Source organism: Lepisosteus oculatus, chromosome 15 (genome assembly GCF_040954835.1).
Source record: "Lepisosteus oculatus isolate fLepOcu1 chromosome 15, fLepOcu1.hap2, whole genome shotgun sequence".
In the NCBI taxonomy this organism is placed as follows: domain Eukaryota; kingdom Metazoa; phylum Chordata; class Actinopteri; order Semionotiformes; family Lepisosteidae; genus Lepisosteus; species Lepisosteus oculatus.
In genome coordinates, this window is record NC_090710.1 from 5,698,953 (window position 1) to 5,715,191 (window position 16,239).

General features: G+C 36.8%; 1 protein-coding gene across 4 annotated transcripts in view; it reads right to left on the reverse strand.

Annotated features, from left to right (window-relative positions):
* pcca (propionyl-CoA carboxylase subunit alpha) overlaps nt 1-16,239 on the reverse strand; it is a 193,249-nt gene that overhangs the window by 91,894 nt on the left and 85,116 nt on the right. For all 4 annotated transcript variants that reach the window (XM_015363424.2, XM_015363423.2, XM_015363422.2 and 1 more), the window contains 4 exons: nt 10,212-10,355; nt 9,620-9,694; nt 2,534-2,602; nt 693-768 (listed from right to left, as the gene is read on the reverse strand). In XM_015363424.2, the coding sequence (XP_015218910.1) occupies nt 693-768; nt 2,534-2,602; nt 9,620-9,694; nt 10,212-10,355 (364 nt within the window). The remainder of the gene's footprint in view (nt 1-692; nt 769-2,533; nt 2,603-9,619; nt 9,695-10,211; nt 10,356-16,239) is intronic.

The following is a 16,239-nucleotide window of genomic DNA, read 5'->3' on the forward strand; positions in this document are numbered from 1 at the left end:
AGTTTAAAGGAATTTGGGGAATTTTTCTTAACCAAATGGATGGCGGAAAAACAAAAATACATTTCCGGTCCCAGAAATACTGGGAAGATTTCACATTTCAGAGAAAATGCTGCTAATTTAATTAACCAAAGTGTGAATTTTAGCAGACTAAAAGGTGCTGTGCTTAATATCATTACATAAAAATATTTTCCAGCCAAAATTCTGGCATCTTGTACTGACCTCCAAGCAAATATACTTCCATTAATAATACATGGGATTTATACAACTGGCTAAGCCCAAAGCCATAAGTGTCAAATGCAAAAGGGTGCTGACAGTCCAGAAATGCTTAAGCCCGTTCCTAAAAAGACATGCAGCGGAGGTGCGCATTAGTACACGGAGCTGTGTCAGCGTGCGAGCTGCAAACGAGCAGAGGTCAATTCTGCAGTGAAAAGTAAAAAAAAGAGGAGTCTTCTTCAGGTGTGTGTTTCACACACATACACACACTCATGCAGACACCTGAGTCAGGGGTGACAGTAGGAATAAAATATGGCAATCTCCTTGGAAATCAGGGATCTTCCTAATTAATGTGAGCCTTTTCTGCTGTAATTTTGAGTTAATAAGCACAATCTTATTCGATTTGTTAATTACAACCTGTTCCAGCTGTTTCCCTTTAATTTATGCCAGCCTACCACACTAGGAGTTTCAGTAGTTACCTCGAATGACATAATTGTCTAGAGCCTCCTCCATTCTCTGAAGTGCTTCAGCACGAGTCGAGCCATATGTAACCAACTAAAGGAGAAAAAAAATAGCCATTATAATTACCATAATATAGTTAAAGCAAAAGTATGCTCATATGATCAATGAATATAGTCTAGAGAGATTTATGATGTATTTCGTCATGTTATAACACTGAGCAATGCTTTCACCTGTGCTTTTAACCAGCTGTATTTTAAAAACTGATACATTATTAAACAGATTTTAAAATTGTACATTTCTTTGCTAAAATACATGTAGGTGGCTCCGTGCAGGATCAATTTGTCTCAGAATAGTTCATCTAAATGAAACAAAGGAGATCTCCCGTATAAATGTAAGCCTGAACTTTGGTCCCAAGGGTCTAATTACCATGTAAAAATCATTAGTGCTTCAGTCTAATTATTTCAGAAATTATACAGTTCCCTCTACACTTACTTGATTTTTATTATTACTATTAATAATATATTCAAGGACAAGTATGTTTTTGAAGCTGTTGTTTAAACGTACTTCACTTCCCTTTTATGCATAATTTCCACCCACATCAGCCAGACTGTATTCTATAACAAAATCAATTCAGCTGTTGTGGGGGAAAAACAGTAAATTTGAACAGGGCAACCTTAGCATGTAAAAAACTTTAAATAAAATGTACAACATATCCTACACACTGTGTGTATGCTTACATCATACACTAATTAAAAAAAACTTCATTACTTGGAATACTTGAATATTAAGTTACTGTAAAGTTCATTTAAATTATGCTATTTCGGCATGGGCTTTAATGAACTGCTTGCTGGTGTAGGGTAGCTGCCCTTTAGGGGAAATAAAGAAAAGAGCTTGCAATTAAAGAATTCAGGGTGTGACAGACTGCATCTAAACCTGGTATAAGAAATTGATATTGACAGCAAACTACTATTGATGGCAACTACCTTACAGTATGCTTACTAATTTGCATTATCTGTCTGAGGTGAGGTGAATACTGTCCCTTCTTTTGCACTCAAGTTCTCTCCTCAGTTTAAATTCTCAGACTCCCATTTCTCCGAGTACACATTCACTTCATTGCAAGTACTGTACTACAGATTTTCTAGCAGGAGGAAAAAATCCTTTACTGGGTTTCCTGATGGATGGTGAAAAAAGTGATCTCCTTACAACTTCTCTGATACTCTGTGAATGAACTGAGATTCCTAAACATTTATGAGGTTTCAATGCCTTCAGTACTTATGAAGTACCGAGATATTTGTGAATTCCAAGAAATCACATGGTTCGTAAAAAGATCAAATAAGAGTTTAAAACTTTTCACAGGGTGCATCTTGCTTCTTAAATTTTCTATAATGTTTCAATAAAACAAATTGAATTTAGATATAAAAATACAATATTTTTTTATAAATAATTTTAGAAGGCATGTAAAATTCATATGCAGTTAATACTATGTCCTTATTTCAATGTTTCACTCAACTACCTTGGTAGTTATGTTCATATTAAGAAATTCAGATAGAACACCTCACAACATTAAACCACACTAGTGCCAAGTAAATGCATTCCTTCAACACACAATAGTATGCAGGCTGTATTAAGTTGTTTTTTTCTAATGGCCTTTTTCCATATACATTCCCAGTATATTTAAGAAATAACGTGATTTTCGCTTGCTTATAAATGTTTCAATTTCAGAACATGTTAATTGTAACTTAACAGAAAAATAGAAATAAAAATCAAAACCTAAGAACCATTCAAAACACTGTTTAACTGATATTTAAAATAAACTAACGATACAGTCCATGTAAAGAATCAAAAGAAAATTACTAACTTTAGATATCATTGGATCATAATAAATACTGATGTCACTTCCTTCTTGAATACCACTGTCCACACGCACCTAAAAGACAAGAAAAATTCATTTTTGATACATTAAAACAAATACTGTAGATCTTTAAGAATTCCTTCACAACACATTATATACGTGCTTCTCTCCAACAAAAACTGAAGTAATAAAGGACTGCTTGTCAACTTGCCCTTCTCTCAAGTTATTCAGCAACTGAAATTACTTTTTGTTTCACCCATTTGTAATCTAGTACCCTGACAATTACATTCAAGAAAAACCAGCATATTTTTAGACATGGGTTCTCTGTCTAAAAATATTAGAGGTTTTAAGAACATTAAAAATTCACCTGAATATCATCTCCCCCACAATTTATACATTGAAGAGATGTTGTCATACAAACACGATTGAACCTCAGCGCAGAAAGACAGAACCTTATGAATTTTAACTGGTTTTGGTTGAGCATTGGAATAATATGTTTGGGATTTAGCAAGGCCTTCGTTTTAAGTTAATAAAAGGAACTGCACTCACCACATGTGCCAAACTACAGAAAACAGAGGTCGCTTTTAAGGTAATACTGTTTAAATATGGTTCTAATCAAATGCATATGTAGCACTTCCTGGTGGATAACTCATGTAACTGCAGTTCTCCATGATGCATTTCATTCTCTTATGCAATAGAATCACATGGTCACCTCTTGCAGCTGAAATTGAGTTTGAAGAATTATTTGCCAAGGAGAATTCTGAAGTCAAAAAGAACCCAACAACCCATTTGAATTTGTGGAGTTACTACAAATTTTCAAAATGCTCAACAGCACTGACAGAGTTAACATGTTAGAATACATCAGAAATAACCGAGATATGAACCAGGTGACACAGGCTGAAATTATGGGGAAATGCTCTTAAAAATGACAACAGGAGATACTTCTTTAAAGGAAAAATAGTTGAAGTCTGGAACAAGTTACCCAGTTGGAACTTCTCTGTCTGCTTTCCTCAAAATGACTGGATGGCTCCCTCAGTTACCACCTCTCCCTTCTAACCTTGTTGTTTTGTGTAAAACATCTCTTTTCCCCCTTCCAAAAACAACTATTTACCAGATGAAGTTCTGTGACATTTTATCTCAAAATCCCCAGATAAATTTCTGATACCGCAAATACTGGCACCTCCAGCCAATTCTGGACGATATCAGCCAACAACTGGAGTCCACATACATATATTCTCTTTCTTTATCTCCCTTTGATCTCATCAGCACAACACTGTGGCTAACTTTCCAAATTCATCATTCCTGGGAAATAGGTATTCATCGGATTTCTTTTCCACTGGCTCCTGTGCCAGATTTCTTATGTTTTTAAAAAACAACCAATTTTAGTTTTTAAGCATGAGGTGGCTAGAAACCACTTTAATGATAGGACAGTAGGTGGTCTGCAAAGCAGATATTAGGGATACCAAGGAGGTATGCCTCACGGAACCCCTAAACATCTCCATCTGGTCAAATCATTCAAAGTGGATAGCCCCACACATCTGCATTTTAGAAAGAAAAGATGGGTAGTATGATAGCTAAAAGAACAAGGGAATCACACTCACTCCCTCCTGCACCCTAAGAGATATCACAATTCTAAAACTTAACTCCTGGAAAATCAAGGTAACTTTCAGAACATACATTTATTAAATATGATTCTGTGTCAAAACGATTGCTCTAAATTGACAGCAAATATGGGCTGTCTGAGCACATACGTAAGCATACGATGTAGGAATGCAATTTGCCAAAAAAAAAACGGTGTCCATTTTTTCCCCACTTAAAATCTTTGTTCCCTTAATTCACTGCACCCATGTCCCCTCCTTTTTGTTGCTAAGGGAAGTATAAAAATATTGTTCTATAATTATCATAATCAGTGAGTTATCTGAAACAATACGTTTTCCTAAATATAAACTGGGGATCATTAAAAAGGTTAAAATAACTACCACTTCATCTGCTTGTTTTTCCTTTCCAGTCTCAAAGACATTTAGGTAAATATAAACAAGAAAGTACATCCTGGGGGGATTTTTTTAGCTCGCGACTTATCCTACTCTCGCCCCCTACCCTTTAGAAAATGCACACATTTGAGAGCCACAGAGTATGACGTGGCACATCCAACAATCAGTATTAGTGCATTTCTCCTCTGGATTTAGTAAAATCTGAAAAAAAAACAGGGAAAGGCTCCTAATCATGTTTTGAAAAATCTGCATTTATTAATGTACTTTGAAACCTTTACTTTTGAATTCTGGTCCAGCTCAATCTGCTCTTTAATAACTTGATATTTGATACCATCTTTCATTTTCCATTACTGTCTGGAAAGTCACATCCACCAAAGAGCTTCTGAGGATAGGTTTTAGAATATTTTTCTCTTGAGCATTTACAAACTAAAAAGAAACAGTAGCATTCCCAGAGTGATGACAGTAGCTTCAAATACGTGTCTTGATCTCTCCCTTGTTTGAGAAAAACCGAGGACACGTCAGTTCCAGAAAAACAAAAAAGCTACCCACTACATTCTGTCCCCCTTTTTAGGATTTTTTTTTAATTCCTAATGGAAACAGAGATGAAAGTGGGTGAAATGTCTGGTCAAACTGTGTGCAATCCACAACACGTTGCTCTGAAGCTCACCCGGCATAATTAAAAATTCTTTTCTTGGTAGAGACAAGCCCATGTGAAGCTATCAGGCGGCTCCCACCCTTCTTTTCTAACTCACCTCTTCCCCCTCCGCACAACCCCCCTCCCCAGTTATTGCTGTCTACCTGACAAGTGACAGCCCAATCTGATTAAATGCTTGCAAGGGAGGGGACTTGTGGGCCTCCATGACAGGCCAAAAGTGATCACCATGGAGATACATAATTACAGCTGTCAACGCGTCTACTGTCCCGCTGGCATCAATTTGATTGCTCCCAGCAATAATGATAGACAAAGCTTAGCGTGCACTCTCCTGCATCCAATCACATTATCTTTTCTTTGGTCCATTTAGCTGACATGCAACATTCACACAAGAACATAACAGCAGCAACCAGAACATTTAAGGCATTTTAATTGTTTTTTCCCCCCTCTCTCTCTTTCACGTGTATGGCTCACAAGCGCAAGTGTTATTACATAAAACTCCTGCTGTAGCATTAATTGAAGAAAGATATGGTGGGACAAAAACTGTAGGGGGTAGAGCATGTCCATTATCACTTGTGCTTTCAACAGGTCTCACGTTTGAAAACTGCAAATTGCAAAAACTTGCAAGGGCAAAATGTTTGACATTATTTGATCCGCAACCATATGGTGAAAAAAACTTCACTGTGATACAAAAAAAAGAGCTGGAAAAAAAGGAAAAACAAATAAATCAAGGAAATAATTATTTAAATTGTGTAATTAATGGGGGCCGGCTTCAATGGAGAATGTCAAGTGCTCTGCACAGCATACATTTTCACTTCATTCGTTACACCTTCTCTTCCACTGCCCTTGTCTTCCGCGCTGGAGCTGACAGTGTAAATGAGCGTCTTTGTAAAATACAGCTTTTTTAAAATAATGTCAGTTTGCGCTGAGATTCATTTCTCTCCTTGTGATCGAGCTTTTAGTAATTCAAAAAAGCAACGTAGCCATTTTTGTCTTCATTATTACGTTACATTGATTCTCCTTTGGTGTTTATTATTCAATTCGTAAGTCAACTGAGAACAAATTCTCATTTACAATGATGATATGGAGACCCATTAATGCAGCAGGTTATTTACTGTAGCAATCTGAGTGAAGTACGTTGTCAAAAGCGACAGTTTACCAGCAAAGTCCAGACCCTACAGCAATACACCGCACTGCTACCTCACGAGATGCATCAGATCGGGTAATGCTGTGTTTGTGTCTGCTCCAATTTGTACTTGGTGGTGCGTCAAAAATGACCACAATGCCTCGTAAGGCTCCACTAAACAATAGGTGGAATACTGTAACTGACAATTGCACTCTCTTGAGCTCAGACATGCCGAGTTCCCTCTGCAAATTAATTTTGAAGCGAGGTTCTCAAAAGGAGAAACATACCAAGCAGAGAGTCAAGACACCAGCCTCACGAAGACACCAAAATAGCTGTCTACACTAGCCGCTACCAATTGTATATAAACATCCACAGTTTAAAATTAGGTTTACAAATGCACATTGTAATGAAGGATATTTTTACTTGGTGCAGCAAAGTCATCCATTCTACAAAATATTAATATCAAAATGAAGTTAAACTTAATTGTGTAACTGGCATCGCAAGGATGTGTCTTGCAAAGACTTGCGGGTGCTGGAAACTGTGAATGCCCCTCTGCACAAGGGGAGGGGGAGGCTGCAGTCTGGTGCACCGATACTCTCTGGTGAGGGCTCCAGATTATCGAACGCGGTTGCAAGCGCTCTGTGAATTGCTGCCCCTGGAGAAGGACGTGCTGCAATCACATGGAATGAAGTTCCCACTCCAGGGAGGGTAAACCAGGTCAGGGAAAAGGCAGTGAGCAGTCCGAGCTCCAAAACAGGCACAGGACAAGGAAGCACCAGGATCACCTCAGCGAGGTATCATGGTAAAGTGGATTAGTATGTAACATTCTAAGACAGACTAAGTCTGTGGCTAACACAGAGGTGACACATTTGTTTACTAATAGAACAGTGAGTCTTGATGATTTACAAATGACATAATGACAAACTGACATGTATACTGCCTATAGAATACAATGATATGAAGATACACATTCTTATCTGAGAAGGAATCATCAGCTGCATCTCAAAAGTCTGGTGACCCACTGACCGGGCTGACTGTTAATTCACATAAAGAACTGTATACTACTGTATTCCCCCCTGCCACACTTGCTAAATAAACATAGCAATTCTTGTTGCAAAGTGCTGAGTTATTGTATTCACTAAAAACCTGTCTTCACAGAATGATTTGTATTCGGAATTCTTACTAAAAAACACAGAAATATAGGAAAGGTTACAAACAAGAGGTCATCTCTTCTTGCTCTACTGATTGTTAGTAGCTAACTGAGCCAAGGATCTCAGCCAGCGTCTGGGCACTGGTTAAGAGTAACAATCGATAACATGACTGGGTAGCTTGTTCCATACTCCCACAACCCTTCATGTAAAAAAGTGCACTTCTCCTGACCTTAGATATGTCTTTCACTGTTGATTGTGTCTTGTCAACGTCTTGGAGGATTCTGAATATTTGAATATAAGTCTTCTAAAATGTTCAGTTCTTTTAGCCTGTCAGCATAGGACATCTAATTAAGCCCAGGGATGTATCTGATTGCACTTCAGTGGACTGATTCCAAATAAAAAATATCTTGATTGTAATGTGTTGGCCACATACACAATATTCAAAATCCCTTCTTAATAGAGCCTTTTTCAATTTTAACATACTATCCCTTGAGATACATTATATGCTCTTTACTAAAGATTTGAATATCATTTGCCTTTTATACCACATTATACAATATGCACCTTTTCCAAGCTCAGTATATGCCACCCTATGTTTATACTTTTATGTTTCTTCTACCTGTATGTCACAGACCCTTAAATGAAGAGTGACTGTATCCCTCTTCTCTGAAATGCAGCTACCACAGCAACTGAAAAGGGCAAAATTGACTGCTCAGGTGGGGTGGATTCCAGAGTGCAAGATGACAGCAGAAAGAAAAATCTTTTTCAGAAGTAAAAATGACGATATGTTTCTATGTATACAGTAATACCCATACATATTATAAAGTACACATTACAAAGATATTCTTCCAAACATGCCAGCATGCACTCCATCCCTAGACATATAAATATAAAATAGGTCATAAGTTATGGAACTCAGTACTCAGTACATTGTGTTGTCTCCAACTCGATACATCTCATACATTTTAAAAATCAAGCAAATTGTTCTTATTATGTAAACTGGTCTTTTCTGGTATAAACAGGCTAGGCTCATTTTAATTCAGTAAGATATATCTAGTTTGACTTATTAAAGCACAGTATTATTATTAAAACATTTACTGTTTAAAAAAAAACAAAAAATATTTTTGGAATACAAAGTACAAATGTTTTTTTTTTTTAAACTTGAATCTTATTAGCCCAGACCAAAGAGTACTTCAAGGAGATTGTATAAATTCCTGAAGACCAAAAAAAGAAGCCCCAATCACTCTTTCAATCTCTGTGTGGAGCCCGGGAGAATAGAGAATAGGAGACACTTTTCTAAAAGAGCGCAAAGAGTGCATGGAATGAGTTAGCAATCCATGTTATTGCAGCTGATTCAGAGAAATACTCTTGAATTGCCTTTATGAAGTCCTGGGATTAATTACATGTTTCCTTGGAGCCGGACAAGCATTAACATGGAGACTAGCTTGCTATCATCCATATCTTTCTTGCGTTCAAAGAACAAGATAAGAGCCCAAGAGATGAAGAATGCTAACCCTTTTGGGCTGTTTTACCACCTTGTGCTTTTAATAATAATACAATTTTATTTAGAAGCACTTTTAAAAAAACTCAAAGGGCTTTTATCCCATCTTAGCCTGTTTTTAGAGAAAATGCTTGCCATTATATTACAAGAAATGAAAAGGGAAAGCTAAAATCTATTTGGAGCTACAAAGGACCAGTGGAAGGTTTCCATTTACATAAATGCCATTACTTCAAAATACTTTCTCCCAAAAAACAGTAATGTGATAGTACACACATTGTGGATGTCTTAAAAGAGTAATTTTAAACACACCCCCCCCAAATCTCGTGACCACGAATCACTGGTATTTTGTACAGATTAAAAAAAATAAAAGAAGACCACCAGATGTCACTGAAATATATTATAGTATCCATTATTTTTGATCTTCTGGTAACAAAGTGTCAATATTTGCTTCAGGGAAAGTTGTTAAAACATTTTTGAATTAACTTTTTTCACATTCATATTCATTTGACCATACAAAGGAAAATTAGTCCCAAAAACCCTAAAAGTAATAAATCGTTATGATGTGGCAATTGTACAGGTTTCATGAAACAAAAATTAAACAGGATCTTGGTCTTTGGAAACTTAAGTTAATGACCTGAAATGAAAAAAGCAAGATCTAACTGGAAACTTACGTTGGACAAATTCACTGGCTCCTGGTACTGGGAAAGGCGACCTATCGAAGGCAAGCCAAAGGATTTGTATGGATCCTGAAAGGAAGTTAAAATAAGAGGAAACATTAACTTTTAAATAAAACACAGGAAACAAGGTTAACTGCTGTTGCTAGAAGTTAAAGCTGTTGGCAAGGCTATTTTTTGCCCAATTATCCTTGGTTAACGGGATTAATTACTCAAACTTCTTTTTCTTTTCTTCCCCTACAACCAAATGGCCAATAAATTTACTGCTGCACTAAAAAGACTTAGAAGGTTCCCCTAATTAGCATAACAAGTTACAAAATTATTACCGTCCTAAATTGCTCACAGAGAAAACAACATTAAAGCATACAGGATGTTGTCTGCAATTAAGGAGGGCAATTTAATTGAATAAAAATGTTGAAAGATGTTAAACATAAGCAAACCAAAGAAGAGGATGGATCTTAAAACAAAGCCACTGACAGACTGCTGTAACTGAAATAATGAGCCGCACCTTTTCCTAACCAAAAAACGAGGATTGCTTGGAGAACCTAATGCCAGAGAAGACATTTTTATTTGGATTTTTTTTTTTTACCTCAGCATAAACCCTGCTTTCAACGGCCCAGCCATTAATGGGAATATCAGTCTGCTTGTGTCGGAGTGCGTAACCCTTGGCAACTCGAATCATTTCTTGGACCAAATCCAGGCCTGTAATACATTCAGTGATAGGGTGTTCAACCTGCAAGGTTAAAGAAAATCATCAGTCATCGTGGAAACAAACACAAAGATGGGCATTCGGGACATTCTCTCATTGAAAAGGATCTGTCATTTAACTCCACATTTTACTGAACAGGGGTTCCCTTTGCCTTTCTCCCTCTCTGCATGATGTTCAAGAGTCTGCATCTTCAATGGCAAAGGAAAGCAAACATGTTTTCCTATTAAAATTTATGAAGCTATTAGGTCTTTCAATTAAGGCTAAGCCAGCACATGGTATTTATTCCCTCACAATATTTTCATACTGCAAAAATCAACCAAAAGGGCTTATTAACCTAAAGCCCAGAAAATTGTTATTTTAAAAAACAAATTAAGTCACTGTATCAGTCTGAATAATTCAGAGAAAAAAAACAATAACCCACAAGCAAAGAGCACCGAATTGCTGTAAGGAACTGATTATCAGTCTCCATTGCCAAACATAACACTGCTAAATCTAGAGCAGAGCAGGCGATTTCCAGAGAACCAGTTCAGCCTAAATCTCACCCATTCGCCTGCTTTCACTAACCTGTCCTGACAAGTAACCAGATTAGCGTAATCTTACATCAGTGCAGAGGAGCAGAAATGAGCAGATGGATCCTTCAGTTTTTTCCCCCACAGACTTATCGGTGTAGTGCTTAGCATGCACAATAGCTGGGCTGGACCACTGCAATCAATGTAGTATCAGCAAATTGCCGCTAACAGCTTTGCATGATGCTGTTAAGGGAATACCCTGCTCTGTCTCCGCATTCAATACATCCCCGGTCTCTAATCACAAATAAGTACATCATAGCAGAAGAAAATAACCTGGGTAGTTGCTCATTTTTTTAGGAGGATAAAGAATAATAAAAGAAATAAGAAATATTTATTTCATTATAGAAATAATCTAAGAAATAAAAAAGTCAAATGAAATTAATATGGAAGTCATTACACAGCACAAGGTGTAAAATGGGAAAAGGGAGTAAAGGTATAACGTAAAATGAAGCAAACACACATACACAATATCTGCACATAAACACAAACATAAAAAGGACAGGGAATTAAATTCCACTTTCTAACACTTGTCACCTGCTATGCAAAACTGAGCTTGTCTTTTTACAGTTTCTCTAGTAAATATCACTAACTTTGCTAAACTGAACAGATGGTCCCGCTAATTAGCTCAGTTCATGTTGTAAGTTTGTTTATAAAGAGGAAAGGGGTTCCAGACATCTTGACACATTTTATTAACATATCATACCTTAAAGCAATTTGGCATGATACACAATGCTTTTACCTTTTAGCTGGGATAAAACAGAATCAACCAGAGTCAGAATCAAGCACTTGCTACGAGATGCACACTACACAAGTACATTTCTGATTCTGCAGGTTTTCTTTCACATGTATCTGTTACATTTCCAGAGCACTGCGCTGCCAAAGCACTGACATCCTTCAGCTGAAATATCCGATATAAACTGATCTCCTGCAGCTATGACAGCTTTGACTACTGTCTGGTCATGAAATTGACAGGATGATGTCACAAATAAAGCAGAACATTCTTCTCCCAATGGATTACAAAGTGTGTTGTGTAACTGGTAGAGCTGGCCCAGCAGAAAGCTTTGTCATATACATCATATGAGATAGCACTGCTTGATCAATAGGCTGAATTTAGTTTTCAGGTAACCTTTTTTTCCCATTTATTGCAAATTATTACTACCCAATCATTTTCTGACAAAAATTTGGAATTTCTAACTTTCAATCAACTGGGTACTCAGCTAGGACCCTCATACCATTATTTGAAGAATTTTGACAATGTGTGTCTTCCTCTGAAATGCGCAGACGCCTTCTTTCACACCACCAGCCCCACAGTTCCCCGCAGCAGAGTTAGCGCTGAACAGAGAGAACAGACGGGGTACTGGCTGCTCCCGTTGCAATATTCGAATTCTTCCAAATGAACAGTGAAACACGAACCAGACGGCACAAGTGGAAACTTTGTGAAAGTACATTCAAAACCGAGAACAGGTTGGCACTTCTTTACCCGAAGGGTTGTGTGGGAGCATGGAACAAGCTAACCAGCCATGTTGTCGTAACACCCTGACAGCCTGGTTTCCTTTAATAAAAGGCTGGATAAGGTATTTGGATCGATTAACTACTGACAACTAAACAAGGAGGATCCCTTTTAACCTCTGTTATGAAGCTGTCCTCGCACTCAACAGTCATAACTATGAGCCTGCCTGAAGCTTAACCAGGCCACACAAGCTTGGCTAGCTGTGCAGCACACAACTGGCTAATGACGTACTTGAGACTTTAACATGCAATACCCAGAAGACTGCCCATCACTTTCTTGGACTTCTTACTTCCAGTGTATATGACCTATATATCATAATTCTGACACATACTGTACACTATATACATCAGAATAGGCATATTTTTTGCACCACTGAATAACAATTCAGAGATAAAAATGAGTTTAGAGAAACCTGTCTAAGCACTAGCAATGCACCTGCAAAAATACAACATACAATATGTACAGGAGCCTGTGAGATTTTTTGGAAGGGGGCTTTGTTGTCTACAAAATAGTAACTAGTTCATAAATAGACTCCAGGGTGCAGAGGATTTGTTTTGCTGTATCATGCATATACAATTTGGCATTTTTAGATGGTAATCATATTTGTATATGTATTAGTTTAACTGAATGCATATTCTTACGACTTGTTTCTCAAAATGTATTATTTTGGCTTTGTCTCAAATAAGTAGAATCTCTTAGTTATTACTGGCATTTTAACAGGACTCTCCTGGCTAAAGATGTAAAAAAATATACTTAATTCTTGGACCTTTTCTTCACTGTGTAACAAAACAGTTTAAAAAACAGAAATTAATTTGCATTGATACACAAAGGCTATTCAACTCTTCAAGGATATAACATTCTAGTAATAAAGTTAATTAAGTTTCATATTGTTTATAAACAATATTTAAAACATTCCCTGTTTTACTTAGTGTAAGGATGCAGTTAATAACTATCTCAGCAATCAGTGCTTCATTTGCATTCTTAGGTCTGGAGGTTGGTGACTTTGTGAAGGCTGCGGCAGATGATAATTCTATAACTATCAAATAGTCATACCCACAAGTAATCATTCACCATATTTAATATGCAGTGCAAGAAATTAGGTTAAATCTAAAGTAAAATGCTGTCAATTAATGACATGTATAACCCATATGGACGTACATATGCACACATTCAAACATAGCAATGTCTTCATGATTTCAATATATACTAAACAGCAATATAAGGGCACTTGCTTTTAAAAACTGCAATAAATTCCTGAGTGGCAGCAAATGATGGAAATATACAAATGGTGCTTCTAACCTTATTAAACATCAATAAACTTCTCCCCAGAGCCAGTGTCCTCCTTGAAGGCTCCGGGAATGTATGTATTTCTGGCTTTATAATACCAGGACCCTAGAGCACTCTCTAAACGTGATGCAGAAACACTAACAGTTGATACCTGTTAGCAAACATTCTCTTTGTACACCGCTATGCAGCTGAGTTGACTGACAACAAACTGCTTGAGACTGGAGAGCTCCAGGACTCCCAGAAGTATACACATACAAGTCTCTATTATGTACAATTTCCCAAACAAGAGAACGGTGTGATGGAACAGCTGTAAAAAGATAAAATTCTCCTTGAGTCTGGTACAAATACAGCACATGTTGCCTGAGGAAATCTGAAATCTCAAGAAAGGCTACAAGAAGCTCCTAGAAGACAAGACAAGATGTGAATGCAAAGAGTAGGGAAAGACAATGGTGGGGTTTTTTGCACCGAACGAGGGCATTCGAGATCCTGGTGAAGGAAACTTCAAAGGCATAGATTTATTCCTAACTCCAAATACTCATATTAACCTGCTTTAGTCTAAATGCATCAGAAACCAGAGGAATCCAATCCTGCTCTAGGAGGGCTGGAGTGTCTACAGATTTGTATTTCAACTTTGGTCTTGTTGAGCTAAACTAGTGTCCCAACAGACATTACGTGGCAAAGTGTCTTTATAATTTTGTAATCCAATGTTTTTTTACAGGGTTCACATCATATTTTAATCTTTTCACTTTTTCAAGGAAATAGGCCCTTTTTTTCTCAGATATGTCTGAAGAGTTGAAGTATAATTCTAACTTCAGTATCCTATTGAAACACAAATCCGTTGTGCAGGATTTAAAGTGTCCATGACCCACATATACTATAAGAAACAGCTGTTGTGTATAAGAGTGTAATATATTTTTGTATGCACACAAAATATGAAAAGTAAGCTTTCTTCCAGAATTTGTGCTGATTATACTTATATTTGTGCTTTACAAAGAGGAACATAAAGCTCACCAGTATATAAATAAAGAGCCCATTTGTAAAAACTGTTCCTGAAGCTCACATTTCCAGGTGAAGAGCCAAAACCTAAGAGAAAAAGATCTTTGTATGTGCCCTGGCTCAAAAACACCTGTATCACTGTGCCAGGGTGGTGACGTTAACCTCCAAACAGCCTCCCCTGTTGAATACCTTGAGGATTTCCACATACAGTAGTTCGTTTTAAGAACCTATCACTGCAAAAATGCAGCAGACCTGAAACTGAATGATGACTTCTTTCAAATTGGGAAGACGTTAAGTTAATTAATGAGTAAAGTTCCAGATTTTGACAGGCTTAGTTACATTCCAAACCAAAATATCTGGGGAAAAAGCAAAAGTCAATAAACCATCCTAAGGACAGAAAAGGAGAGGACAGCTGTCACTCTCCCTTGCTTTCACTTTGACAATGAAACAAAACCGTAGCAAACTAATGCCAAATTTAGCCAATTGGTTGCAACCAAATGATAGCAGCAGTTTGGGCCTGGTGTGGCCAAGATTTCTTTTTTTCATGTGCTTTACAGCAACTTGTTTATTCTAAAAACTACATCAGTAACTTCAAAGTGAAGGGCCGAGAATTCAGAATTGGGTTAAAAAGAAGAAACCCTCAAAACTAATCCAGCAGGCAAAAGCTCAATAACATCTGTGTTATCATCTCTGAGTTGCTGACGTTTAGTTTTAGCAAGCTCAACTATCTACTGCAAAAGCTCACCAATTTGTCTTTACTCTTCAGGTAGAATACTGCCTACCCAATTATTAAAATTATACCAGGTTTCTTTGACATGTTTTTAGATACCTGACTGGTAGACTGGTTTTCGAGTTTTAGTCTTTATTAATTATTAATAGATAAAAACATTTCCAACAAAGTTACGTTTTATTTCCTGTGTATATAGTACCTGAGTGATAACATACCAAGAATCAAAAGTTTATTTGAGATATGAATTAGAACGTTATTATGATCAGTTTTGGGAAAAACGTAAGATGACAAAACAGTCACATATGCTTAGTCTGTCTTTTAGGTAATACCAAGAAACAAGTTACTGATATTAAATTTAAGATATATGGTTGTGGATAAAAAAACTTTGCGGAATTACCACATATTTCCCTTTTCTTTCAAGCAGGTACTTTTTGAAACTCAAGAAAACAAAATGTACCACTGCAATAAGTGAGATATGGTAGTAAAAAAATACATTTACTCTTGAAGATAATGTAATTTAGCCATTTATTGATTTGTAATGGTGTTGGAATCCTATCTGCCTTTAGACAAGGCAGTTGCTTCATAGATTAACTGTACGTCCCCTAGGAAAAACAAATTAAACCAAGAAGCCAATCTTAGGCATATCTATGAATGTGTGAACACATGGAAATAACACTTAAGAGACCAGGATTATTATTACTGTTCATTTACATTTTTAAAAATGTAAAAAAGTTATTAAAAAATGTGCAATATTGAGAACTGAAATTTATCAGGTAGTATTTGATCAAGAACTCGATGAAACTACACAGAAGTGTT